Here is a 27,613-nt window from a genome sequence, read left to right on the forward strand (position 1 = left end):
CCTTGAGCTGAAGAGCTGAGGGACAGCGCCCAGGTCCAGAGTTCAGGCCCCACAACTGGACCAAAAAAAAAAAAAAAAGTGTGTGATGAGTGGTTGGGTTGGTGGCTCAGTGGTAGAGTGCTTGCCTTGTGTGCATGAGGTCCTGGGTTTGATTCCTTAGCACCACATAAACAGAAAAGGCTGGAACTGGTGCTGTGGCTCAAGTGGTAGAGCGCTAGCCTTGAGCCTAAGAGCTTAGAGACAGCACCTAGGCTCAGAGTTCAAGCCCCATGACCAACCAAAAAAAAAAAAAAAGAAGTATGTGATGAGCATAAATCCTTTTTTTTATTCTTTTACTAAATTTCTCTGGTATAAAAGTTATGAGCTAGACTTGCCAATTTCTGGATCCTTTTGGATTCAAGACCAAGATCCAACAATTGTAGTATACAGTCTAAAGCCTGACTATTGCATATTTTTGTTTCCCAGATACTACAAGAGTTTTTTTTCTTTTATAGATATTTGAAAAAAATGAAATATTTTATGGCATGTGAAATTTACATAAAATTTTTGTTGTCCACAAATAACATTTTATTAGACTCTGATTTATTGACCTAAAGTTTGTCTGTGGTTGTCTTTGCATTACCTAGGCAGAATTGAGTATTTATGATAGAAGTTACGTTGCTTGCAAAGTTGATATTTATTACTTGATGCTTTGTAGAAAATCTTTAACTCCTAAAAATTTAGTCATTATTTTAAAAGTTATATTTGAAATACTCCAACACAAAATGTATACAGATAGGTTTTACTCTTTCTGTATCTGGAGAAAGGGGTGTTTGTATATGTGTGTAGTACTTGTAAAAAGTGAAGATCCTTTTTGGGACTCTAGAATTTATTTAGTATTTAAATGTAATAATTTCTGTTTGTTTGCTTTGCTTTGTTTTTTTGGTGATGGTTATACTCTAGCATCTCCAAGAAGGACGAAAAGCTCAACAATACCTTGATATGTGCTGGAAACAGATGGATAATGTGAGTTAGTGTGTTTAGTTTAATTTTGTAATCTAGATTACCCTTAAATTCTGTTTGCTTATATCTGTTTGAATTTAATATGCTTCAATATATGATTCATAATTTTGAGATTTTTTTATCATAACCTGTAAAGAATAAACAAAGGATGTGAGATCAATATGTCATTTTTTTTTCTGTGTAACTCTGAATTCTCTAATCTTTATATCACTATAAATGTGTAGTGAGACTGTTTTAGACTTTTAGTAGTTCCTCTTAACTATACTTTTTCTTTTTTTGTATGTTTTTTATTGTAGAAATACTGTACAGAGGGGTTACAGTTACATAAGTAAGGTAATGCGTACCTTTCCTATAGAGCATTGTTACCTCCTCCTTTATTTTTCCCCTACCTCTTAACTATTAATGAAGGAAGAAATAGTAGGGAAACAGTGATATATATTTCACTGAGAGAACCAAGATTCTAGTTCTAGAAAATTTTTTTAGGATTTAATTTCTTTGACCTCATTGTTTTTCAAATTCTTTATTGTGATTAAGTGATTACATAATTTCCCAAATTTCACAGTATTGTGGGATAGTGATGCTTAGTTAAAGTCACAAACGCATTCTAACTTTCATGGGAGAAATTGTCTATCATGGTCTATAACATTTGTGAGTTCTATGAGCTTTGACAATACAGTTATTTCTTCTACATTGGGTGATATATACATTTCTTTTGTTTTGCATAGCATCAGCTATTCCCTCTTTCCCACTCGTTCCCTCCCTCCCATCGCTGCCATTGAGTTGCTTAGTTCATTTTGATCAAGGTTCAGTGCAGCTGATGGGTCCCGCTGTTGTATGTTTTTCCCTGATTCCCTGTAGTTCTGTGTCCTCCTCCTGGTTTCCCTCCAGTGTGCACATATATATGTGATCAGCAGCATGGGGTTATTTAGTAGTGATTCAATCAGATGAGTGGAGGTCCTTTGTTTCTCAAGTCTTGTTAACTTTGTCGTATCACCTTACGTTTTGGATTTAACACATCCACTTATCAGGGAGACCATGTGTGCTTGTCTCTTTGCTCTTGGCTTACCTCGCTCAACATGATTTCTTCTAGCTCCATCCATTTCCCTGCAAATGCCATTATTTTGTCCTTTCTAATGGCTGCATAATATCCCACAATTTTTGGATCCATTCATCTGTGGTGGGACATCTGGGTTGTTTCCATATCCTGGCTGTTGTGAATAGTGCTGCAATAAACATGAAGGTGCATGTGTCCTTGTATACTGTTTCCTGTTGTTCAGGATAGATGTCTAGAAGTGGTATGGCTGGGTCATAGGGGAGGTCAATATTTAGCTTTCTGAGGACCCTCCAGACTGCTTTCCAAAGTGGTTGTATAAGTGTACATTCCCACCAGCAGTGTAATAGAGTTCCTCTTTCTCCACATCTCCTCCAGCATTTGTTGTTGGCTGACTTTAGGATATGGGCCATTCTGACTGGTATCTCAGGGTTACAACCAGGGATGGTGAACATTTCCTCATGCGTTTCTTTGCCATTTTTACCTCTTCTTCTGAAAAGTCTCTCTTTAGTTCCCTTGCCCATTTACTAATTGGTTTGTTAGGTTTGGGAGCGATTAGTTTCTTGAGTTCCCTGTATGTACTGGATATTAAACCCTTGTCTGATATATTGCTGGTAAATATTTTTTCCCAGTTAGTTGGTTGTCTTTCTAGCTTGGTTGCTATAACTTTAGTTGTGCAGAAACTTTTTATTTTAAGGTAGCCCATTTGTCAAGTCTCTCTCCAATTTGTTGTGACCCTGGGACTCTGTTCATGAAGTTCCTGCCTGTGCCTATAAGTTCAAGTGTCTCTCCTACTCTGTCCTGCAGTAGTTTCAGAGATTCAGGTTTGATGTTAAGGTCTTTAATCCATTTTGAGTTGATGTTGGTGCATGGTGATAGACTGGGGTCCACTTTTAGTTTTCTGCATGTGGCCCCCCAGTTTTCTTAGCACCAGTAGTTGGAGAGGCTGTGTTTCTTCCACTGTGTGTCTTTGGCTCCTTTGTCAAATATCAGCTGACTGTAGGCATGTGGTTTTATTTCTGGATCTTCTGTTCTATTCCATTGGTTTTCGGGTCTGTTTTTGTGCCAGTATCATGCTGTCTTTGTTATTATGGCTCTTTAGTAGAGTTTGAAGTCCGGCATCATCCCTCCCATGTTGTCTTTTTTGCCTAGAATTGTTTTGGCTGTTCTAGGTCTTTTGTTGTTCCATATGAATTTTTGGACTGTTTTCTGTATTTCAGAAATGCATGTAATTGGGATTTTAATAGGAATTGCATTGAATTTGTATGTTAATTTTGGCAGTAGGGCCATTTTCACTATAGTAAGTCTGTCTATCCAAGAGCATGGAAGGTCTTTCCATTTCCTGGTGTCCTCTGTAATTTCTTTAAGTTTTTATAGTTTTCATTAAATAGTTCTTGTACATCTTTGGTTAGGTTAATTCCTAAATATTTAATTTTTGAGGGGGTTATTGTGAATGGGGTTGCTTCCTTTACTTCATTCTCTGCTTGTACATTGTTGGTGTACAGGAAGGTGACTGATTTTTGTGGGTTGATTTTTGTATCCTGCTACTTTGCTGAAGTAGTTTATAATTTGGAAGTTTGGGGATGGAGGTTTTGGGATCATGAAGGTATAGTATCATGTCATCTGCAAAAAGGAATAGTTTAACTTCTTCCTTCTCTATGCAGATCCCTTTAATGTCTTTTTCTTGCCTTATTGCTGTGGCTAAGGGTTCTAGGACTATATTGAAGAGGAGTGGAGACAGTGGCATCCTTTTCTATTCTTATTTTCTCCAGAGCTTTTAACATGAATGAATGTTGTATCTTATTAAAAGCCTTTTCTGCATCAATGGAGATAATCATGTGATTCTTGACCTTGGATCTGTTGATGTATTGGATTACATTTATTGATTTACATATGTTAAACCATCCCTGCATCTCTGGGATGAAGCCTACCTGGTCGTAGTGTATGATTTTTTTTAATGTGTTTCTGGATTCTGTTAGCTAGAACTTGTTAAGGATCTTTGCATCTGTGTTCATCAAGGAGATTGGTCTGTAGTTCTCTTTTTTGGTTGGGTCTTTGCCTGGTTTGGGGATAAGTGTGATATTGGCATTGTAAAATGTGTTTGGGATAGCTCCTTCCTTCTCTGTTTCTCTGAAGAGCTTGAGGAGAATGAGTATTAGTTCTTCTTTAAAGGTCTTATAGAATTCCGTTATGAACCATCTGGTCCTGGACTTTTCCTTATTGGAAGTCTTCTGATTGCTTCCTGTATCTCCTTGTAAGATATTGGCTTATTTAATTATTTCTTCTTTGCTCAGTTTGGACAACTTGTATTTCTCTAAAAATGCATCCATTTGTGCTAGGTTTTCTTTCTTTAGAAAGTATAACTTTGGAAAATAGTTCTTTATAATTGTTTGTATGTCTTGGGTATTTGTTGTGATCAGGCATCCCTGATCTTGTTGATTTGGGTTTCCTCTCTTCTTAATCTTGCCAATATCAATTTTATTTATTTTTTCAATTTTGTTTTGTTAATTTTGGCTATGATTCTCCTATACTCTATTTCATTAATTTCCACTCTTACTTTGATTATCTGGCTCCATCTAGTAACTTTAGGTTCCATTTTTTTCATGTTTTTCTAGCAGCTTTAATTGCACCATGAGATTATTTACTTGGTCTGTTTCTATTTTCTTGATGTGGGCACTGAGGCTGATACATTTGCCCCTCAGGACTGCTTTTGCTGTGATCCACAAGTATCTTTGTGATGTGTATTCATTTTCATTGAATTGTAGGAACTTTTTAATTTCTTCTTTAATTTCTTCTGTTACCCAGGTGTTGCTTAGTAGTGTGCTGTTCAATTTCCATGTATTTGAGTAATTTCTGCAGTATGTTTTGTTATTAAGAACTAGCTTGATTCCACTGTGGTTGGGATTGTATCAATCCCCTTGTATTTGCTTAAGTTCCTTGCATGAACCAAGATATGGTCTATTTCGGAGACAGTTCCATGAGCTGCTGAGAAGAATGTATACTGTGTTGTTTTAGAGTGAAATACTCAGTAGATGTCTTGACCTCTTTTTTTAGTGTGTGAAAAATGAGGAGACTGAACTAAAATATATAAGGTATATGTTTCTTTTAGTTAATCTGTAATTCTAAAAATGATACTAATTTAAGCCTGCCAATCAGAGAAAAAAAAATAGCTGGGTGCTGGTGGTTCACGCCTGTAATCCTAGCTACTCAAGAGGCTGAGTTCTGAGGATTGCCAGCTCGGGCAGGAAAGATTGTGAGATGCATCTCCAATAAACCACCAGAAAACTGGATATGGCACTGTGGCTCAAGTGGTAGAGTGCTAGCCTTGAGCTGAAGAGCTGAGTGACACTGCCCAGGCCGAGTTCAAGCCCCAGGACCACCACCACCACCAACAACAACAAAAATAGAAAAGAAAAATACTTTAGGGCATTGAAGTATATAATAATTTGGGACTGGGAGTGTGGCTTAGTGGTAAAGTGCTCGTCTAGCATGCATGAAGCCCTGGGTCTGATTCTTCAGTACCACATCAGCAAAAAAAGCCCGAAGTGGCACTATGGCTCAAGTGGTAGAGTGCTAGCCTTGAGCAAAATAAGCTCAGGGACAGTGCCTAGGCCCTGAGTTCAAGCCCCAGGACACCCCCCCCCCCAAAAAAAAAAAAGCACAAACATTTAAAATTGTTCTAAGGTACTTGCTAATATGTTTTTTCTTCAAAGTTCTGATATATCGTAATTGGAAAAATAAGGTATCTAAATGGAACATTAGACTCTTTGCTTAAAATGTTGTGCTAAAGGTCTGGGAAGGTGGCTCAGTGGCAGAGCACTTGCCTTGCATGCCTGAGGCCCTGGATTCGATTCCTCAGCACCACATAAGCAAAAAGAAAAAAGCCGGAAGTGGCACTGTGGCTCAAGTGGTAGAGCGCTAGCCTTGAGCTGAAGAGCTGAGGGACAGCACCCAGGCCCAGAGTTCAGGGCCTACAACTGGACCCCCCAAAAAAAACAAAAACAAAATGTTGTGCTAAATGATTTTTATAGTATATTACATTCTTTTTGAACTTCTAAGTTTTGAAGCAATTTTCTATTTACCAGTGTATTTTTCAGATAATTTTCAATAATTATGATGAAGGAAGTTTTTAATATTTTTTTTTGTTTTTTGTTTTTGTTTTTTTTTTGGGTCCCGGTTGTGGGGCCTGAACTCTGGGCCTGGGCGCTGTCCCTCAGCTCTTCAGCTCAAGGCCAGTGCTCTCCACTTGAGCCACAGTGCCACTTCTGGCTTTTTTCTTTTTGCTTATGTGGTACTGAGGAATCAAACCCTGGGCCTCATGCATGCAAGGCAAGTGCTCTACCACTGAGCCAACTTCCCAGCCCTTTCATATTGTTTAGTCTGTGATTGATAAGGGAAAAAAAGACTTGTTTAAGATCGAAAGTTGTTGGACACATGTATATATTTGCAGTATTTTTATCTTTTCCTTCCTTTTTTAAAAAAATGGCCTATTTTAGAGTTTAGATTAATCTTCCACTGTTCAATTGACACTAATAAAATATTCTTTACCAGTGCTGATGGAGAATCAGGTGTAATAATAATCTGCTTTCATTTTTATCTTGAGTTTCTAATTGGTCTCAGTAAGACTTTTAAGGAATGTTTTTATTGATTAAATTTTAAATTGCATTCATTAGCATTTTTATTATTTGACACCTAATGAATGTGCATATGTGTTTAATTTGCACAAAACAACAGACTCCTACACTCGAGATCTTGTTGTCCTTTAAAAATTGGTGTCACAAATCATTGTCGATGATATGTGCTGACTTGCCTTTCAAACGGATGACAGTTAATAAGAAAGGTTGCAAAGTCCTAAGTAAGTGAGAATCATCAAAACTCTTCAAGGCATTGTGTGGAAAAAAGGGTGTCTTCAATGCTATAAATGCTTGTCCTTTACACATACTGGTCCCTGGTTAGATAAAATAAGTATGGTTCTTGTTTTTGTCAGGGTTGCAGTCCAGGGAAGGAGATTGACAGATTAATTTCTGCCTATATGTAGGAGCAAGTAAAGAATCTTATTTCCTAATTCTGTGTCTTGTTTAGTCAAGAGAACAAAAAATTGTAGACTTCCAAACAAGTCTGCAATAATTGACTAGAGATATAAATAACTGGGACAGTGTGACATGATAATGAAATAGGCAGCCCTTGCAATTCGCATGAGGGCAGAGGAAAGCAGCATGTGAGAGAGATCTTGAAAGAACGGTCAGAGACTGAGAAGATGAAGGTTTCAGTGCTAGTTAGGATGGGCACACATTTATAAGAACAGAGCCCAGAAGTGGAGCAGGTCCAGAACTGACAAGAAGTTCAAACGTGTGACCAAGGGGCTGAATGATCTTTTCTGTTTGTTTGCTTTGGCAGTTTGGCAGTTTGCCTTGATGGCTATCACTTGACTTTAGGTACCAAACACCCTCTCCTCAAGTAAACTGTACCCAGAGACATTTCTTTTCCAACTGTCCCTTTTTATTAGGGAAGTAAAAAAAAAAAAATCCAGAACCCCCCAGCAGACTTCTTCATAGATACCTTTCATGACATTGGATTACTTGTTCATGCTCCAGTTATTTTTAGCTTCTATATTAGGAAGCAGGTTCTATAAAGTAAGGGTAGAAGAACAGAGGTGGCAATTATCAGTCTGCCCACCAAAAGCGTAATTAAAGAAGACATGTTTTTTGGAGTATGTCTTGAATTGTATAATGATATGCAATATTATTTAATGGTTAAGGAAGTGTTTTAAAAAATACTGATGTGCTATGATAGTTTTACTGTTACAAGAAAATTATTATCCAGGTGTATTCCACAAATAAAGATACTTAATATAAAAATACTTCGGTTGAGCCCAGGCGCCTAACTACTCAGGAGGCTGTGATCTGAGGATCATGGAGTAAAACCAGCCTGGGCAGGAAGGTCTGTAGTTCTCTTAACTCCAATTAGTCATCAAAAAGCTGGAAGTGGAGCTTTGGCTCAAGTGGTAGAATGCTAGCTTTGAGCAAAAGAAGCTGGGGGACAGTGTCCAGGCCCTGAGTTTGAATCCCAGGATCAGCAAGAAAAAAGTTCTCTGTAACTAGCCTCAATTTCTACCAAAATTAGTAGCTCATACCTGCTGGTAAATACAAAATGTCAGATCTTTCTTCTTCTGAGCACCTTCAGACTACGAGTAGGCAAGAAATTGGAAGAGGCTTTCTCTGGAGAATCCCAATCAACTAGAGACAGAAAAAAAAAATCATTATAGATACTGATCCCAGGGGTTTCCAAAGAAACTATCTGACCATTTCACCTTAAGGGAAGACCATAATTCACCAGCCTCACCTGTAGAGCCTTCAATTTACTTTTTAAACAACAGCATATAGCCAAAGATTCCCCAGACATTTAAAGAAACATCTAATTGTGCACATCAGAGATCAAAATAAATGTTCAGGGAAAAAAAACTCAGAGGAAACAGGAAATGAACATTAAAAACAAGGAAAACGAACATGTTAATTTTCTCAGTGGGGATAGAGGGGATATTAAATTTATGAACATAAGGTTAGCCTACTATTTAAGACTATAAAGAAGACAAGGGCTGGGTGTTGGTGGCTTGTAATCCCAGCCACTCAGTTAGTTGGCTGAGATCTGAGGATCGTGGTTTAAAGCCAGCTGCTGGGACAGTAAAATATGTGAGGCATTTATCTAACCACCAAAACAGCAACAATAACAACAACCCCCCCCCCAAAAAAAAAACCACAAAAGGTAGAAGTGGAGTTGTTCAAATGGTAGAATGATAAGCTTGAGCAACAAGCTCAAGAACAATACTGAGGCCGTAAATTCAAGCCCCAGGTTCAGCTCACACCCACAAAAAAAAATTCATGTAGTAGAAATAAAAAACACACTAAGAAGAATGAGAGATGAAGTCTAAGAAATCTCAAAAGACCAAAAATGGTAGGGATTATAATGTAAAAGTAAAAATAATCTAAAATTAGAGGGTAAACTTGCCAATTTCATTTTCAATATAATAAGCTTCCTGAATGGGTCAAACTAAGTCAAGAAAATGTCCCTCAAGTTGAAAGACATGTTTCCTCTGTATCTAACACAGATCTAATCTATATGATTTCAAAACATGATATCAGAGAGAGAGAGAGAGAGAGAGGGAGGGAGGGAAGGAGGGTCACATAGGAAACTAGAAAATAGTAGAATAGGACTTTTAAACTTCTGAAGAAAAATGATTTCTACTTAGAAATTCTATACACAGCCAACTTTTATAAATGAAAAAAAATGGTAAGGACTATGGCTAATGCATTAGTGGTTTCCTAGCATGGGTAAGGATCTGGATCATTCATTCTCCAGTACTAGAAAGTTGGGAATGAGTGTGGTGGGGGATGGGGAATGGTGGTAAAGGCAATTTTAGTCATAGAGACTCAAAAACTTCTAAGAAACCTAGGAGGCTGCTGTTGACCATGTTGCTGCAGAATGAAGAAGTAAAACTAGAAAGGAGAAACGTGGAACTAGGAACTAGGTCTGAATAGGACAACAGTATACAGGAATCCCCAGGATCATGGAAAGGGGAAATCCCAAGGAAACAGCTAAACACTAGGTTCAAGTTAAAAAAAAGAAAGAAAAAAGAATCCTGAGAGGCTAGAAATGTGGCTTAGTAGTAGTATGCTTGCCTAGCATGCATGAAGCCCTGGGTTCCTCAGTACCATAGAAAAAGCTGGAAGTAGCACTGTGGTTCAAGTGGCAGAGTGCTAGCCTTGAGCAAAAGAAGCTCAGGGACAGTGCCCACACCCTGAGTTCAAGCCCCAGGACTCGCAAAAATAAAAAAGAATGCTCTGAGACAAGTTTAATCAAGAGAGAATGAACTTGACAGAATTCCTAATATATTAAAATTAACTTTGGAGACATTTAAAATGGAGGAGGATTTATTAAATTTAAATTGGGAAGACTTATTAAAGTGCATTGGAAATATACCTATGTATGTATATATATTCATATGGCTATGGATATAGATATACATATAGCGATAGAATGGCTCAGTAAGTAGCTTTTACAAGTCAAAGTTTATTTTTACATGATCTCAGTCTAGGCAAATGATATTCCTGTAGAACTTAACAGAAACAATACCACACCTGTTTGGAGGGAGACTTTATATTTCAACTCAGTATCCTACTCAAAAAGTATAAAAGCAGGTATCACAATCAACCAATAAAATTTAAAATGGAACAGACTAAAAATGACCTGCTGAAAGTGAGCTTATAATAAAAAACATACATTTTTGGTGGTTGGGGTGGGGCAGGAAATGAGATTTATATTTATGTATATGAGATATAATGTGTCTTTTTTCCTTGATAGTCTATAATTATAGTCTGCTGCTTATAACACAGATTTGTTGTAATAGTTATTTTTAATTTCATAAAGACAATTTTACTTTTAGTGTACAGTTCATTTCTAACAACACACAGTGGTAACATTTTAAAGTTATTTAAACAAATTAAATCTATTTTATGCCTCAGTGTGATGTTTGAATTTTTTTTTTTTACAGAGTAAAAAGAAGTTTGAAAGAGAATGTAGAGAGGCAGAAAAGGCACAGCAGAGTTATGAAAGATTGGATAATGATACTAATGCAACCAAGGCAGATGTTGAAAAGGTAAGGAGACATCATCCAGTTCAGCTTTGAAATCAAAATATTGCTTGTAAAGCCAGGCATGAGTGGCTCATACCTATAATCCTAGCTATTCAGGAGGCTGAGATCAGGATTGTGATTCAAAGCTAGCTCTGGCAGGAAAAGTCCATGAGACTCCTATCCCTAATTTATCCACCAAAAATCTGGAATTGAACCTGTTGATCAAACAGTATAATACATCTTGAATAAAAAAGCTAAAGGAAGTGCCTGGTTCTTAAGTTGAAGCCGTAGTTAGTCTCTCCTCGGCCCTCCCCCCCATACATTTCAAGAGTTAAACTGCAGTGGAGAAAGGTGGCTCAGTGGTAGAGTGCTTGCCTTGAATGCATGAGGCCCTGGGTTGGATTCCTCAGTACCACATAAGCAGAAAAAAAAAAGCCGGAAGTGGTGCTATGGCTCAAACAGTAGTGTGCTAGCCTTGAGCTGAAGAGCTGAGGCACAGCGTCCAGGCCCAGAGTTCAGGCCCCACGACCAGACCCCCCCCCCCAAAAAAAAAAAAAAAAAAAAAAAAAGAGATAAACTGCATCTAAGTCTGAAATATACAAATATCTGCCTATTAAAAAAAATATATATATTGACCTGAGAAGGAAATGTTGATTGATTAATTATAACATCTGAACTATATTCAAAATGTAGAAGAGAGAAGTTGACACTGGGATTGTTTGGCCCATCTCAGACTTGGGCATAAACCCAAGATGTGTCAGTTGAGAATGTACACAGGGTTTGAGGAGTGTGCCTCACCAACTTTTTTTTTTAATTGTGAAAATACCGTATAGAGGGGTTACAATTACATGGGCAAGGAAATTAATGAGTACATTTCTTTTTTTAAATTTTTATTTTTTATTTTATTTTTTTGTGTGAAAATACTGTACAGAGGGGTTACAATTACATGGGCAAGGTAATGAGTACATTTCTTATCGAGCATTGTAGCCTCCTCCTTTGTTTCCCCTTCCCATCCCTTCCCATCCTCCCCCCCCCCCCCGCCCCCCCAAATCCTTCCCGCTTCCCCCCCCACCACCAAAGTTGTAAAGTAATGAGTACATTTCTTATCAAGCATTGTTGCCTCCTCCTTTCTTTCCCCTTCCCATTCTTTCCCATTTACCCCCTCCACATCCCTCCCTCCCCCAACTTTAAAGAAGAGAAAGCATGGTAAACCTGCCAGAAGGGCATGGTAGCTGTTTATTCATTGATGCTGCACATTTGTTGGTAGAATTAACCCTTTGACCCCCAGGGCGAGAGGGGGAGGGCTTCCTATGTGCTCTTTATCTTAGAATATTTGACACAGAGACAACGATGAGATGTTGAACCTTACTTCCTATAGTTGGAAATATTAGAAGACCATCCTTCTTATATATCTCCTTTGGATTTTACAGTTCCCTAAAGGATTAGAGTGAAAAAAAAAGAACAAAGGGAGAGAGAAATAATTTTTATTTATTTTTATTTTTATTTATTTATTTATTTATTTTTGGGTCCGGACGTGGGGCCTGAACTCTGGGCCTGGGCGCTGTCCCTCAGCTCTTCAGCTCAAGGCTAGCGCTCTACCACTTGAGCCACAGTGCCACTTCTGGCTTTTTTCTTTTTGCTTATGTGGTGCTGAGAAATAATTTTTATTTCCTGCTTACCACTTTGCCAGTGAGAAAAAGAATTCTTTAAACATATCAATTGTAGGTTATAATTACATTACAGGTCTTTTAATCATAACTATTTTACTATTTTTAATGACCTGTACCTCTAACAGCTTGTCATCTTGTCACTGAATATGTACAATCTTAAGTCAGTTTGCTCTTTGTTTTTTTCTGTTTTGTATTATGTCTTAAAAATTATTTTTAAGTAGTTGTACAAAGGGGTTTCAACTCAACATAGCAATTTATGAGCATCTTCATCAATATCATAGCCCCCTTTTTTTTGTCCTTTCAGTATTAGGATTTGAACTCAGGGCTCACTACTTGTAGTGCAAGTGCTCTATCACTTGAGCTACTCTTTTGCTTTTAGTTTATTTTCTCAGTAGGATCTTCTGCTTTATTCCTGGGGCTAGTCTCAGACTATAGCTCTTCTGTCTTGGCCATTCTTGTAGCTGGGTTTATAGGTATGTTACCACCATGCCTGGCTTGTTGAGACAGGATCTCTGTTAACCATTCATTTATTCCTTTATTTGTTTGTTTATGGCCTTAAACCATAATATCCTGTCTCCTCCTCATGTATAGCTAGGATTATAGGCATGAACTGCCATGCCTGGCCTTGCTCTGGCATTACTCATTTCCAGGTGTTTTTTGTTTTGTTTTGTTTTTTTGAGTTGTGGGTCTTGAGCTCTGGGCCTGGGCACTATCCCTGAGTTCTTCAGCTCAAGGTGAGCTCTCTACCATTTGAGCCACAGTGCCACTTCCAGTTTTCTGGTGGTTAATTGGAGATAAGAGTCTCATAGACTTTTCTTTCCCGGCCTGGCTTTGAACTGTGATCCTCAGATCTCAGCCTCCTAAGTACCTAGGATTACAGACATGAGCCACTGGCCCCTGGCTGGAAACTAACATTTGTTTTACTTTGTTTTTCTAGAAATACTTTCAGCTGTAGTATTTAGTTTCCATAACTCTTACTGGAATCTTTGAGTGCGTCTTAAGTTGTTTTTTTGTTTTTTTTTTTAAATCGGCTTCATCTCAGATCTTGAGTATCCAAAGATCAGGTTGTGGAGATAAAAGCTGTAACCTACCACGTGGGGACTATATTTGTAGGAACTAGAATTAGAATGGTGAAGTATATTTACAGTGTGCTTTATGAGTTTACAAATCCCTGACAGGTAAAATTATTTATTTTTTTTGGAACATTATAAAAATTGAGCTCAGTTGAGTGTAAATGGCTCATACCTATAATTCTAGCTATTCAGGAAGCTGAGATTTGAAGATTGAGTTTGCAGCTAGACTGGACAAGAGACGCTTACCTCCAATTAGTGAGCAAAAAGCCAGAACTGGAGATGTGACTCAAATAGTAGAGTACAACTGTAAATAAAAAGGGCTGAGCTGGACTGGGAATGTGTCTTAGTGGTAGAGTTTACTTAACATGCATGAAGCCTTGGGTTCAATTCCTCAGTACCACATAAACAGAAAAAGCTGAAGTGGTGCTGTGGCTCAAGTGGTAGAGTGCTATCCTTGAGCAAAAGAAGCTCAGGGACAGTGCCTAGGACTTGAGTTCAAGCCCCAGGACTGGCAAAAAGGGCGGGGGGGGGGCCAAGCTGAGAGCATGTAGCTCTGAGTTTAAGCCAACACACACACACACACACACACACACACACACACACACACACACACACACACACACACACACACACACACACACACACACACACACACACACACACACACACACACACACACACACACACACACACACACACACACACACACACACACACACACACACACACACACACACACACACACACACACGAAAGTTGAGTTGAATTATTTTGCTTATGTATCCATCCATCCACCTACCTACTCACCTACCCATCCATCCATTTTTACTTACACTTACTTGAAATGAGGCTTTGCTCTCTTGCTCAGGTTGTTTTTGAGCTCATGATCCTCCCACCTCAGCCTTTTGAGTATCTGGGACTACAGGTATGCACCATCGTGTCTAGTGATCTTAATTTTTCTTTCTTATTATTTTAGAACATTTGAGAAATGTTTTTAGATTACTCTCCAATGCATCTAACATTAACAGTTTGTACTTCATATTCTTTATATTTGTATCACTCAATATTTATAATATTCAGTTGCTTTTCTACAAGAACAATTTATTATTCAAAATTCACTTTTTTTTTTCCTCCTTTGGTCAGTATTAGAATTTTGAGGTTTTGGACTCAAGATCTTGTGCTGGCTAGGCAGACGGTCTACCACTTGAGCCATGTCTTCTAGTTCTTTTTGGGTTTACTTATTTTTTTTTCAGATAGAGTCTGGTGCTTTTGCCCAGGAAGATCTTAGACCATGATTATCCTATTTATGCCCTTCTTTGTGTGTGTGTGTGTGTGGGGGGGGGGGATTCCAACACATCATCATTCCATGGCTTATTTGCTTAGATGAAGTCTCACTAACTTTTTGTTGGGCTGTCCTTGAACTTTGATCCTCCTAATCTCTGTCTCTAGAGTAGCTAGGATTATAGGCATGAGCCACCTCTCCCAACTCTATTTACTTCTAATTAGAATTAAGTGGATTACAAAGAAGTATTTTACTTTTTTTTTTTTTTTTTTTTTGGTCTAGTCGTGGGGCCTGAACTCTAGGCCTGGGTGCTGTCCCTCAGCTCTTCAGCTCAAGGCTAGCACTCTACCACTTGAGCCACAATGCCACTTCCGACTTTTTTCTTTTTGCTTATGTGGTGCTGAGGAATCGAACCCAGGGCCTCATGCATGCAAGGCAAGTGCTCTACCACTGAGCCACCTTCCCAGCCCTCTATGTGGATTTTATAAAGACTATTTGAATGGATGTTGCAGGAGGAGGAGGATTATAATAGGGAGAAGGAGGGATGTTGCAATATGGAGGCCACTCTTGACCAAAACATCTGGAAGCATCTGCTTGTATTTAAATGATAGTAGTTTAGAAGAGTCTGATGGCTGTTGGCTTCTCCATTATTGTGATCTGATTTTTAATATAATTTTAGAAAAGTGAATTGCTATATTTTTGTTATTGGTAACTATTTGGATCAATTTGCCTCTAGGCCAAACAGCAGTTGAACCTGCGCACACATATGGCTGATGAGAATAAAAATGAATATGCTGCACAGTTACAAAACTTTAATGGAGAGCAACACAAACATTTCTATGTGGTAATTCCTCAGATTTACAAGGTAAGTTTTATCCATATGGTTTTATCTAGTTTGAGTGAAAAGAATTAGCATTTAATTTTTTATTTTTTTATACTTTTTTATTGTAAAAATGCTGTACAGAGGGGTTATAGTTACACGAGCAAGGTAATGAGTACATTTCCTGTTGAACATTGTTGCTTCTTCCTTTGTTTTCCCCCTACCATCTCTAAGCCTCCCACCCAACTACATGCGCCTCTCCGCCCCTCCCCCCCCAAGCATTTACTTTTTTTTTCCCTCAGTTCTGTAGGTTAAATCCAGGATCTTGTGCAGGTTAGAGGGACATTTTACTACTGAGCTAAATGCCCAGCCATAAAATTTAAATTTTAAACCTTATACATCAAAGTTTTCTAAGTTTACTAGTTATTAGGAATGGTGATCTGAGGAGTAAATTTTTTGTTACTTTTAAATCATGAATTTTTCTGAATTATTGTTATAAATAGCCCACTAAAACATATTATAATCTGTTTACCTAGAATTGGGATGTAGCTTTTTGATCCCACATCATTGTCTTTGGCATTAGCACAAGTGGCAGGAATAAAAATAAATTGTTTCTGCTAGTCTGATTTCTGGCTGCTTGTCTTGTTGCCTCTGTTAGATCACAGCTAAATTGTATTTCAGGATCATCCTTTAATGATAACAGATGCCAAACAGGTAAAGACCAGAGACCTTTCATCAAGATAAAATTACATTAATGCTTTGTCTAGAAGAGAAATTAGGGGAAAGAGATTTAGTAAAACAGTGTTGCATGTAGTTGTATCTAGGAGAATGGAGTGTATGTAGAATGTCAGCCCATTGATACTTATTTTTCCTTTGTAAGGCATTATGGAAGTACAAAGGAAGCAGAGCCTGTGTTGGTAGATTAGAATTGGATATCAGATTCTGATCATTTACATCTGGAGCAGCAAGCCTGCCTCTCCTCACTGTAATGACTTTCTAGGCTTACTAGCTGTTTTCATAATCTAGGGAAGTCTGTAGTAACTATCTTTTGTGTTCTGGTGCCTGATTATTTTGTTTGGAATTTACTGTGGAATAACCTCGGTATTTTTCAATGCCAGGAGCCTTTTTTTTTTTTTTTTAAAATGCAGGTCTCAAATTTCCAGGTTTGGGGAAGTAATTAAAAAGGAACTATGGTGTGAAGGCTATGGGAATTTGAGGACTTGAGCAATGTAGCTGCTTCCTCGGAAAGCCAAAGGTTATTGTTGGCAAAAAAAGAAAAAGTATTAAAAAAGAAATCATTAAGCTCTTGAACTTAATTGCCCCAACTAGTGGCCATGGATTTTGAATTGTGGGGGTTCTATGTATTGCCATTTTGGCTATGTGACTTCCTGATTTTCTTGTTTCCTAAGCTACTTTAGTAATTACTATAATCATTAAATTATGGTTGTCTTGGTACTCATTTGCATGTAATCAACTGCAAATGCTTTGTCTAGCTAGATTGTACCAAAGTATTCTAAACTCATTTAAGAGATTGAAGGTCTTAGCCTTAAGTGTGTAATGATTGAGATAAAGGTCTTACATCTTCAAAAGGAATTTTTACTGGAGATATAAGAACTCAATAAGAACTACCCTGGGTTAGCTGTAGAGTGCTTGCCTAGCATGCACGAAGCACTGGGCTCAATTCCTCAGCAACACATACACAGAAAAGGCCAGTGGTGCTATGGCTGAAGTGGTAGAGTGCTAGCCTTGAGCAAAAGAAATTCGGGACAATGCTTAAGATCTGAGTTCATTGAGTTCAAGTCTCAGGACTGGTAAAAAAAATAAATGAAAGAACTACTTTGGAGGGTAAAAGGTAGAAGAGGTATGGTCAGAAATTTGGTAGCTATAGGAGTAATTTTAGAAGACATTATTGCTTTGTTTTTGGATGTACTAAAGCCCTGAGGATTTCTTTCTTTTAGTAATTTTTATGAGGCCTCGAATTCTAAGAATTATAAGTCTATATAGCACTTGTCAAGAAGTATTAGAATAGATGTCTTCAATTATTTGAGGCGAGTCACTTCAAAGTGATAAAACAAAACAATTTTTCTTTTCTTTTTTTAAAAAAATTTCTGAATAGCAACTACAAGAAATGGACGAACGAAGGACTATTAAATTAAGTGAATGTTACAGAGGATTTGCAGATTCAGAACGTAAAGTTATTCCTATTATTTCAAAGTGTTTGGAAGGAATGATCCTTGCAGCAAAATCTGTGGATGAAAGAAGAGTAAGTGCTGATAAGTCTTTGAATAAACACATTTGATTTGGGTGTATGTTTAAGTTAATGAAGTGAGATGAAAAAGTAATAAAATGATCTTGGTTCTAAGTTATATTCTTTAGGACAAAGTCTCACAATAAGTTAGACTCTGGACTCTCAGTTATATTCTATAGGAGACTGAATTTTAAGGACTATTCAAACTGCTACATTTCTTTTTTTTTTTTTTTGGTCGGTCGTGGGGCTTGAACTCTGGGCCTGGGCGCTGTCCCTCAGCTCTTCAGCTCAAATCAAGGCGAGCGCTCTACCACTTGAGCTACAGCGCCACTTCCGGTTTTCTGGTGGTTTATTGGAGATAGGAGTCTCACGGTCTCTCCTGCCCGGGCTGGCTTTGAACCGCGATCCTCAGATCTCAGCCTCCTGAGTAGCTAGGATTACAGGCGTGAGCCACCAGCGCCCGACCTCAAACTGCTACATTTCTAAATCTGAAAAAAATATATTCCTAGCTCTCTTGTTCCCCCACTAATTTTTCACTTCTCTTTGTCTCTCTGTCTCTCCTTTCTTTCCTTTCTTTTCCAATTCTGGGACTTGAACTCAGGGCCTGAGTACTGTCCCTTCTTTTGCTCAAGGCTAGCACTCTACCATTTGAACCACAGTGCCACTTCTGGCTTTTTCCGTTGAGGTGGTACAGAGGATTCGAACCCAGGGCTTCATTCATGCTAGGCAAGCACTCTACCACTAAGCTACATTCCCAGCCCTAATTTTTCATTTCTAACCCAAGAATGTATCTTATGAACTTTTTGTTACAAATTGCACTATTTAGTGAAAGTTTAGAGAAAGACATGGTTGGGTAGATTTAGTTAGCAGAATGACTTGAACACAGGAGTTGGTATTTAAGCTGGATCAAGAACTGTGGATCAGGGCTGGGAAGGTGGCTCAGTGGTAGAGCGCTTTCCTTGCATGCATGAGGCCCTGGGTTCGATTCCTCAGCACCACATAAGCAAAAAGAAAAAAGCTGGAAGTGGCGCTGTGGCTCAAGTGGCAGAGTGCTAGCCTTGAGCTGAAGAGCTGAGGGACAGCGCCCAGGCCCAGAGTTCAGGACCACGACCAGACCCCCCCCCCCCCCAACTTTGTATGTAGAGGAAATGGGAAATAAATCTAATCATATTGCATCTAATTAAGGTATAACCCTAGCTATGGGAATTTGGGGACTTGAACAATGTAGCTGCTTCCTAGGAAAGCAAAAGGTTATTGTTGACAAATAGCAACTGTAAAAAAATACCAGTCTTGTGTCTGGTGATTTTTCAGTAAATATGGGTTGTCCAAAAAAGTATGATTTGCTGAAAATGAAAATGCGAGGGAGGAACAAGAGAAAAGAATTAGTTTTGTGGGGAGGTATCACATATGCACCACGTATTTTAGTCTTCCCAGCAAGCGTATCAAATAGATATTAGTGATGATCCTTTAGTAACTAGTAGAATCCTTAAATTTACAGAAAAGGAGAATTTTTGGCTTCTTCAGTTGGGAGTTCCAAAGTATACACTTGTGTGTTGTATTGTGTGTATGAAACACATATGTAGGCTATTTGTAACTTTCAGGTATTTTTCTATTGGGATTAAAATACTGAGGGCTTATTATAAATTCATAGAAAATTATTTACATTGAACTTTTGGTGATTATTATAGAAGTATGTCTTAAATCTTTATTTCCTTATATTGATTAAAGTTTTGAAAACCAATATGGTATTATGGGCAGCTGAAATGGTTTAAAAATTTTGTTTCTTGTATGTAGGATTCTCAAATGGTGGTAGACTCCTTCAAGTCTGGTTTTGAACCTCCTGGGGACTTCCCATTTGAAGATTACAGTCAACATATTTACAGAACCATTTCTGATGGGACCATCAGCACATCCAAACAGGAGAGTGGGAAGATGGATGCCAAAACCACAGTAGGAAAGGCCAAGGGCAAATTATGGCTCTTTGGAAAGAAGCCAAAGGTAAAAGTCATAAAATTCCTATATACTAATCAGATTTTCCTAGTAAGTCAATAAATTAATATAGGCATTGACTGGATAAGAGCTTACTATTAAAGGAGGATAAATATTTTCTGTTTGAATGATTTGCTTACCTTTCACTTATTATCAAACAGTTTATATCAGTAAAAATTATTTCTATATTTAACATTTGACCACTACATAATGATGAAATATTAACTAAGTTGTTAATTTCTGGTTAAATTGTAGGCTTTTTGAAATTTTATTTGCATATAGTTCCATCAGAATTTCTAAGGAGGCATGATCTGACAAAAACACCACTAAAATAGCCAGTCTTGGAATGAATGGTTAACCAGAGTTTCAATAAATGTCAAATTGGATCATGTAGCCTGGACTGACAAAATTACTTCTCTTATCCATATGAGTTTTTAAATGAGAAGGGAAGGGTTCTGTTCTTGATTAGTTGAAATAAAAAATGATCTCTAGCTTGCTAAGAAAATTTCACTCCTCTTGTCAAACTTGGGCTTTTTATGTGTCATTTGTTTTAGGTAGGTAAACAGCCTAGCAGTCATCAAATGGATTAATGAGTGGTTTGTCCTTCTCCACAGTTAAGTGCTTGTAGTGTGGCATAGCAAGGAGAATAGATGGATACCTTTAGTCTGATGGATATGCTATACTTACAAAGAATACTTGATAACTTTAATCAACTTTGATCAACTTGATTATGAATAGCTATAAATGCCTTTAAAAGCACAGTTGCAGTTTGATCAGGCTTTAGTCATGCTTTTAATAATATTGTCCAGTCAAGAAGCTGGAAATTAGTAGACTTTTTATAGTCAGAGTAGCTATAGGAGTTTGAGGTACAAGCAATACAAAAAATTACTTTAAAGAGGATGAAATAAGTGTAACATTCAAATAGTCTGAGAAGGGAAACCATGCACATAATGAAAATATCTGGCCTATTTATGATAATAATTGCAATTTTAGTATTACGCGTGATAACACTAGCCATACCCACTGCTTTTATTTATCTCTGGCAAGGACAGGTTAGGTATGCCTGTATAAGAATCTATCATGGTACTGAATCTCTAGACATCAGAAGAGAATGTAAAAAATCTACCTCACATTCTTTAGTGTATTTTTATTTTTAGTGTATCAGCTTGTAGGAAATCAAGTGAAATAGTATAATTTTAAAAGTAAAGTTGACGTTTAAAATGGTAGTTTTGGGCAAAAATTTGTTCACTTTTTAATAATAATAAACATTTTATTTGAGGTATATTTTGTGAAAAGTATGTTACCAAAAATAGAATTTTCATTTAGGAAAGAACTATGCACATTTGGCTTATTGATTCCTTTCTTTATTTCCATATTAGCCACAGTCCCCACCCTTAACCCCTACTAGTTTATTCACATCCAGTACTCCTAATGGGTCCCAGTTTCTCACTTTCTCCATTGAGCCCGTGCATTATTGTATGAATGAAATAAAAACAGGGAAGCCCAGAATTCCTTCTTTCAGAAGCCTCAAACGAGGGGTAAGTTTAATGATGGGTTGAAATGCATGATGGCCTATTGTGTGTGTAGTGTGGCTTTTAATACTCTCCACCCTCATTATAAGGCTCCGTTAAAAACACCACAGAATCAAGTAGAGCTGTCCCGAGTTAAATACAACTCCTCTTGGTAACATTTGAAATGCTCAACCCTAAAAGAAATGGTATTATAAAGAGGGTGTTGGGTACAATCATATTTTAGCTATTTTTTTCATTTATGTGAAATCATATGTCCACCATTGTCTTGTAATGTATTTACATTTTTAAGACTTTCAGTAATTTGTCACTGGAGTTACTCTTGTAATAATTTGTCAGTAATGATAACTACACCTGACAATTTAAAAATAATACTTTGTTGACAGTAAAATGTCATGCTTGATTTTAATTGCCCTTTTTACTTTTAGAAGCAGAAAACATAATTTTGAAAAGCTTAATAAAAAAACTAGGGTATGATGACATCTGTCATCTCAGCACTTGGCAAGTTGAGTCAAGAGGGTTACAAGTTCAAGACCACCTGGGGTGCAGGGAAATTAACTGTTTTTGAGACTGTCTCAAAATAAACTAAAGTTTAAACATAGGCATATTAAATATAAAGACTGCTTATAAAACATATCAGAAGGTACTTTGGAAATTTTAAAGCCTAGAAAAATACTTCGGTATTACTGAGTAATGTTTACATAGAATTTGCTTTCTTGAACCTTTTTTTAAAAAAACACCAAACAGTTTGTACCAGAATTTTCTCATTCTTTTCTTTTAAAAATTGGCTAGTTTGTGACATTTGCATACGTCAGAAAACTCAGCCAATGAAAATTTATATAGACTAGCAAAATGCAAATACAATATTGCTTCTTAGCAACAACTATACTGTACTACTGATAATTATTACTCTGTTGGTGAAACTAACCCCCTTTCCTATCCTCCCTCCCTTCTTTGTGGGAGTTGATCCCAGAGCTTTGTATATGCTGAACACTTGGTTCTACCACTGAACTCCCAGACCAGTAAAATTTGAGTTGACCTTTATTTATTTATTTATTTATTTATTTATTTATTTATTTATTTATTTATTTATTTATTTGTTGGTTGGTTGGTTGGTTGGTTGGTTGGTTTTGGGGCTTGAATTCTGGGCCAGGGTGCTGTCCCTGAGGTCTTCAGCTCAAGGCAAGCGCTCTACTCTTGAGCCACAGCACCACTTCCAGTTTTCTGGTGGTTAATTGGAGATGAGAATCACATGGACTTTCCTGCCCTGGCTGGCTTTGTACTATGATCCTCAGATCTCAGCTTCCTTAGTAGCTAGGATTACAGGCATGAGCTACTGGTGCCTGGTATGACCCCTAATGTTTGAGTTTTAAGGTGTGTTCTTAATATTTCTAGCCTATAGTTTATTTTCATCTGTAAGATTTGCCTGACATTTGGAAAACCTAAATATGATAATCATAGATGAGAAATCAGTGTCTTATACTGTCAAAAGTCTGATTATGCTAGATATGGTAGTACACACCTATAATGCATGCCTATAGTCCCAGTACTTGGAGGTGAAAACTTGTTGGATCATGAGGTCCAGGCCAGCATGAGCTACATACAGAGTGAGATCCTGTCTCAATCCCCACCCCCCAATAAAAAAGAAGTCTAATCCTTAACAGTAATACATCAAAATTGGATTTTTCCCTCCCTTCTCTCTCTGTCTGTCTCTGTCTCTGTCTCTGTCTCTGTCTCTCTCTGTCTCTCTGTCTCTGTCTCTCTCTCTCTCTCTCTGCCTTTTATCTTTTTTTTTTATCCTTTTATCTTTTTTTTTTTCCCTTTCTTTTTTCCCTTTTATCCTTTCTTTAGCTTTTTCTGATCTCAAATTGCATTTTGGACATCTGTAGAACAAAGTATGTTTGCTTAGTCAAGATTATATTATTATCTACATTTCTGTTAAAACAATATAACAAACTTACCTGGAGTCAGTAGTGTAGAGTAACATTCTAGTATGTTACTAGAAGTTACAAAGGCTATGTCGCCTTTGTGACTTTTTCCCTTGGAAGTGTGAATTTGTGTGCATCTGCCTAACCTAATTCTGTATGACTACAGAATAGGCTAAAGAGTCCCTGTGGATGAATCTGCATTACTCTTCCCAGTATGCTAGTCATCACTTCCCATAGACCTTTAAAACTTGTTTGAAAGAAATCATACTCAGAATTTCTGTTGCCTGAGTTAGGGTAGAATGGGTAGAATTAATTCTTGTGTTGTTTCTCTGTGCCATAGATAGGAAGTGAGTATAATTCTATTAAAAAAAATAGTTTCGCTGGGCACCATTAGCTTATACCTGTAATCCTAGCTACTCCCGAGGCTAAAATCTGAGGATCACAGTTTGAAGCCAGTCCAGGTAGGGAAGTCTGTGACACTAATTTCTGGTTAGCCACCCAAAAGACAGTTAGCCACTAAAAAGACACAAGTAGAGCTGTGGCCTTGACCAAAAAGCTAAGGGACAGCAATCAGGCTTCACATTCAAGCCCTGGTACCAGTACCCCCACACCCTCCAAAACCAAAAAACTTCACACATTTAGAACTAGTTTAAATTTTATTCTATTTTTTAATTTTTATGGCACTGAACATTGTACCCAGAGCCTGCTACTTGGCTAGACGAGCACTTTACCGCATGAGCTACACCCCAAACTCAGTATCTTCATTCTTGTTGAACTTTGCAGGTAGAATTTTACAAATACAGTGAATTTTACAGTAATTAAAATTATTGGCTTGATCATTATTTTTTATATGTTGCTTTAATTTTAAATATTCACATATTTTTATAGGGTCCTAGTATTAGAAGGCTGAAATTTCCTCCTGGTTTTAGTATTAGTATCCTAGCAAAGAAGCAAGCAGCATGTTTGAGACACCACAGCTGGGGAGTGGGGAGTAGATGATGCACAAGAGGAAAGTGTGCTGTGTTGGATCATTGGCATTGAGATTTTATTGTTGTTTCAATTGCTATTTGGAATTTTACTAGATATCAAAACTAACCCAGGGATCTTTTTCTTTTGCTTAAGAATTTTATCAATACAGAAGAACTCAGAAAGAAGAAAGTAAACTTTAAACAAGTCAATTTATGTGTTTTTTTAACATGAATTTTTGTACCCATTAACTTTATAGAATAGGTCTTGAGGTTTCTTAAGGCTCGTGAGATATTCAGGAACTTGCTTCTGTATTTGTTAGACATTGTAGTGTCTACATTTCCCAGTATCAGTAAGGAGATGAGTATTGTCACATGAGAGCAATGTTTTTTGAGCTTGACTTTGGGGCCAGTGGATTTTTCTGAATGCTAATTTCTTTCTGTGAGTTTACAGTATAACCTTTAATGGATATTTGGGGAATATATCCATGCCTAATTTTAATACATAAACTAACATTTTTACCCTAAACTGCTACTTTTGGTTTTCATTAAATCATTCCTCTTTAAAGTAATAGATCTATCTAGTAATAGGAAGTACATATTTTGTGTCTTAAACTATTCATGACCTTATAGCCAGAGTTTTTTTTTGTGCCTGGTCTGGGGCTTGAACTCAAACTTGGGTAATGTCCATGAGCTTCTTTGGCTCAAGGCTAGTCCTCTACCTACCACTTGAGCTACAGCTCCACTTCTGGCTTTTTAGGTAGTTTAGTGGAGATAATAGTCTCACAGATTTTCCTGCCCAGCTGGCTTTGAACCTGAATCCTCAGGTCTCAATCTCCTGAGTAGCTAGGATTACAGGCATGAGCCACCAATGCCTGGCTTCCAGAGTATTTTTTAAAAAAATATATATGTATTTAAAATATATTACTGATTTCCTTTTTAGTTCTTTTGCATTTATTAATATTCAGTGATTATGTGAAATTTTATAGTCTATAAAAAATAAGAGTACAGTATTTTTGTATTGAATATGTTTTACTTAAAAAATACGCAGTACATTTCAAATATTTTTACAAAGAACTGAAATTTTCAGTGAATTATAAGATGATAGTTCATTGGTAGTAAAACTATATTAGCTAAAATGGAAATTTTTTTTTCAGTTGTAATTATTTTAGAAATATATATCTTAGATATATTAGGAATATATTACAGAAATTATTAAAAATGCAGCACTGGAAAGAAAACGTGAAAATTATCATAAGAGATAAATCAAATACTTTATTTCTTGTCCTATATATAAATTTAATAGCATTTAAAGAATACTCTGAATATCTTACCTTAAACCTTTCATTTTCTCACTGTTAATTTCATTATAGCAAAATAAATTGTTTTTTATTCTTAAAACTACTGATAGTCTAAAGAATGTTAAAACTTAGTTTGGAAAGATAATGCATAGCAAATATCATCTTATTTTCATAACCATTAATATATATGGCCAACTCATCAGAGATAAGGGGTAGATATTTTTACCAGATATTTATTAAATTTCTTTCAAAATTTTATATGAAATTCTTCCTTATGTTTCTCTACTATTTTTCTTAAACATTATTACTTAGAAAACAGGGACTAAATGTAAAAAAGAATTTTTATTGTGATACTGGGAATTGAACCCAGGACTTTGTGCATGCCAGGCAATCAGTCCACTTCTGACATTCATCTCTAGCCTGAGAAATGAAAAATTTAAGGGCTACTAGTCAAATGTGTGAATGTGAAGATTAATCTTGTAAAGCATGCTTCATATGATGTAATCTCTGTGTGTGTGTGTGTATGAGTGCGTGTGTATGTGTGTTATTCTATTAAGTCCATTGTTCTCTTCAGATTGTTATTTCATATTTCAGAATAAATTTTATTTGCTAAAAGTTTTCGGTGTTTTTTGATGCACATTGTTTTCAGAATAAAAGCTAAAAAATAGAAACTATTTTTAAAGCTAAATTTAACCTATATGTTATATTTGTGTCTGTTGGGAGGTATGTGTAGGGAATTTAATTCTGGGTAACTTTTTTTATTTTTGTCAGTTGTGGGGCTTGAACTCTGGGCCTGGATGCTGTCCCTTAGCTATTCACTTGAGCCACAGTACCACTTCCAGTTTTCTGGTGGCTAATTGGAGATAAAAGTCTCATGGCCTTTCCTGCCCCGGCTGGCTTTAAACCGTGATCCTCAGATTACAGCCTCCTGAGTAGTATTACAGGTGTGAGCCACCAGTACCTGGCTAATTTACTTATTTTGATAATGAATTTTTTTTTTTTTTTTTTGTCGGCCGTGGGGCTTGAACTCTGGGCCTGGGCGCTGTCCCTCAGCTCTTCAGCTCAAGGCCAGCGCTCTACCACTTGAGCTACAGCGCCACTTCCGGTTTTCTGGTGGTTTATTGGAGATAGGAGTCTCACGGTCTCTCCTGCCCGGGCTGGCCTTGAACCGCGATCCTCAGATCTCAGCCCAGCGCCCGGCTTTTGATAATGAATTTTTAATGTGGCTATCACTAAAAAAAAAACTAAAAAAAAGCTAAAAAATGATACACTTGGATTCCTGTGATATATTTATATATTTGTGTTTTGGAATATGAAAATTCAGATGATAATATTTTCTTTAATTGTTGGGAAGGCCACTCAGTTTTTCACCTAAGATTTTCTTTTTAAATAGTTAATTACTAAATCTTTTACATTCAATTTTTCAAATGCTGGTACTTTTTGAAAATTTTGAAAAGAACAAGTAAAACTTACTTATATGAAAATTGTCTGACAGCATTTCACTCTTAAAACATGTATGTTTCTTCTCTTATATTAGAGAGAAACTATATTAATAGATTCCAAATTGTGGTAGAATTCTATAAAATACCATGAAAACAGGAATTTTGCATCATTGATATAATGATTATTTTTGAGTTTTAATTCAACTTAGAAAATATCTGCCCATTATCATCAGTGTGTGCTGCTTTTTCTTTTTTGCAAGTAATTTGCTTTTCCAAAATGTGCTTAAAATTGTTTTTTTTTCTAGCATAATTGTTTGGATTGCAAAATTTACATGATTTACATGATTTATTTTAATATTTTAAGAATATAGGTTATTGCATCTCCTGGATTACAGTTTCATGCGAATAATTTACCATTTCTTTCTGTTTTCCATTGAACTATTCAGTGGTCGGTGAAGATGGTAAGCCTTGTGTGCTGATCTATATACTATGCCAACATTAAAAAAAAATCTCTAAACATTGTTTTAATTCAAAACAGTGGTGAAGTACATCCCACATTTTCACCTTGTTTGTGTGTGTGTGTGTGTTTTAATATTTATTACAATATTATTACAAGTACCTCTAATGTCAAAGATTAGAAAATGTGGTTAACTGTCATTAACCCTTTAAATTCTTAAATGTTCT

The 27,613-nt window shown here is 36.8% G+C and overlaps 1 protein-coding gene across 3 annotated transcripts in view; it reads left to right on the forward strand.

The window, feature by feature from the left end:
• Positions 1–27,613, forward strand: part of Fnbp1l (formin binding protein 1 like) — a 93,441-nt gene that overhangs the window by 47,337 nt on the left and 18,491 nt on the right. For 2 of the 3 annotated variants that reach the window (XM_070007694.1, XM_070007692.1), the window contains exons 5-11: positions 943–1,005; positions 10,602–10,706; positions 15,444–15,572; positions 17,644–17,790; positions 19,570–19,773; positions 21,144–21,302; positions 27,376–27,390. In XM_070007694.1, the coding sequence (XP_069863795.1) occupies positions 943–1,005; positions 10,602–10,706; positions 15,444–15,572; positions 17,644–17,790; positions 19,570–19,773; positions 21,144–21,302; positions 27,376–27,390 (822 nt within the window). The remainder of the gene's footprint in view (positions 1–942; positions 1,006–10,601; positions 10,707–15,443; positions 15,573–17,643; positions 17,791–19,569; positions 19,774–21,143; positions 21,303–27,375; positions 27,391–27,613) is intronic. The other variant, XM_070007695.1, reaches the window with a different exon arrangement.

This window comes from Dipodomys merriami, unplaced genomic scaffold, assembly GCF_024711535.1.
Source record: "Dipodomys merriami isolate MVZ:Mamm:240054 unplaced genomic scaffold, mDipMer1.0.p SCAF_7, whole genome shotgun sequence".
In the NCBI taxonomy this organism is placed as follows: domain Eukaryota; kingdom Metazoa; phylum Chordata; class Mammalia; order Rodentia; family Heteromyidae; genus Dipodomys; species Dipodomys merriami.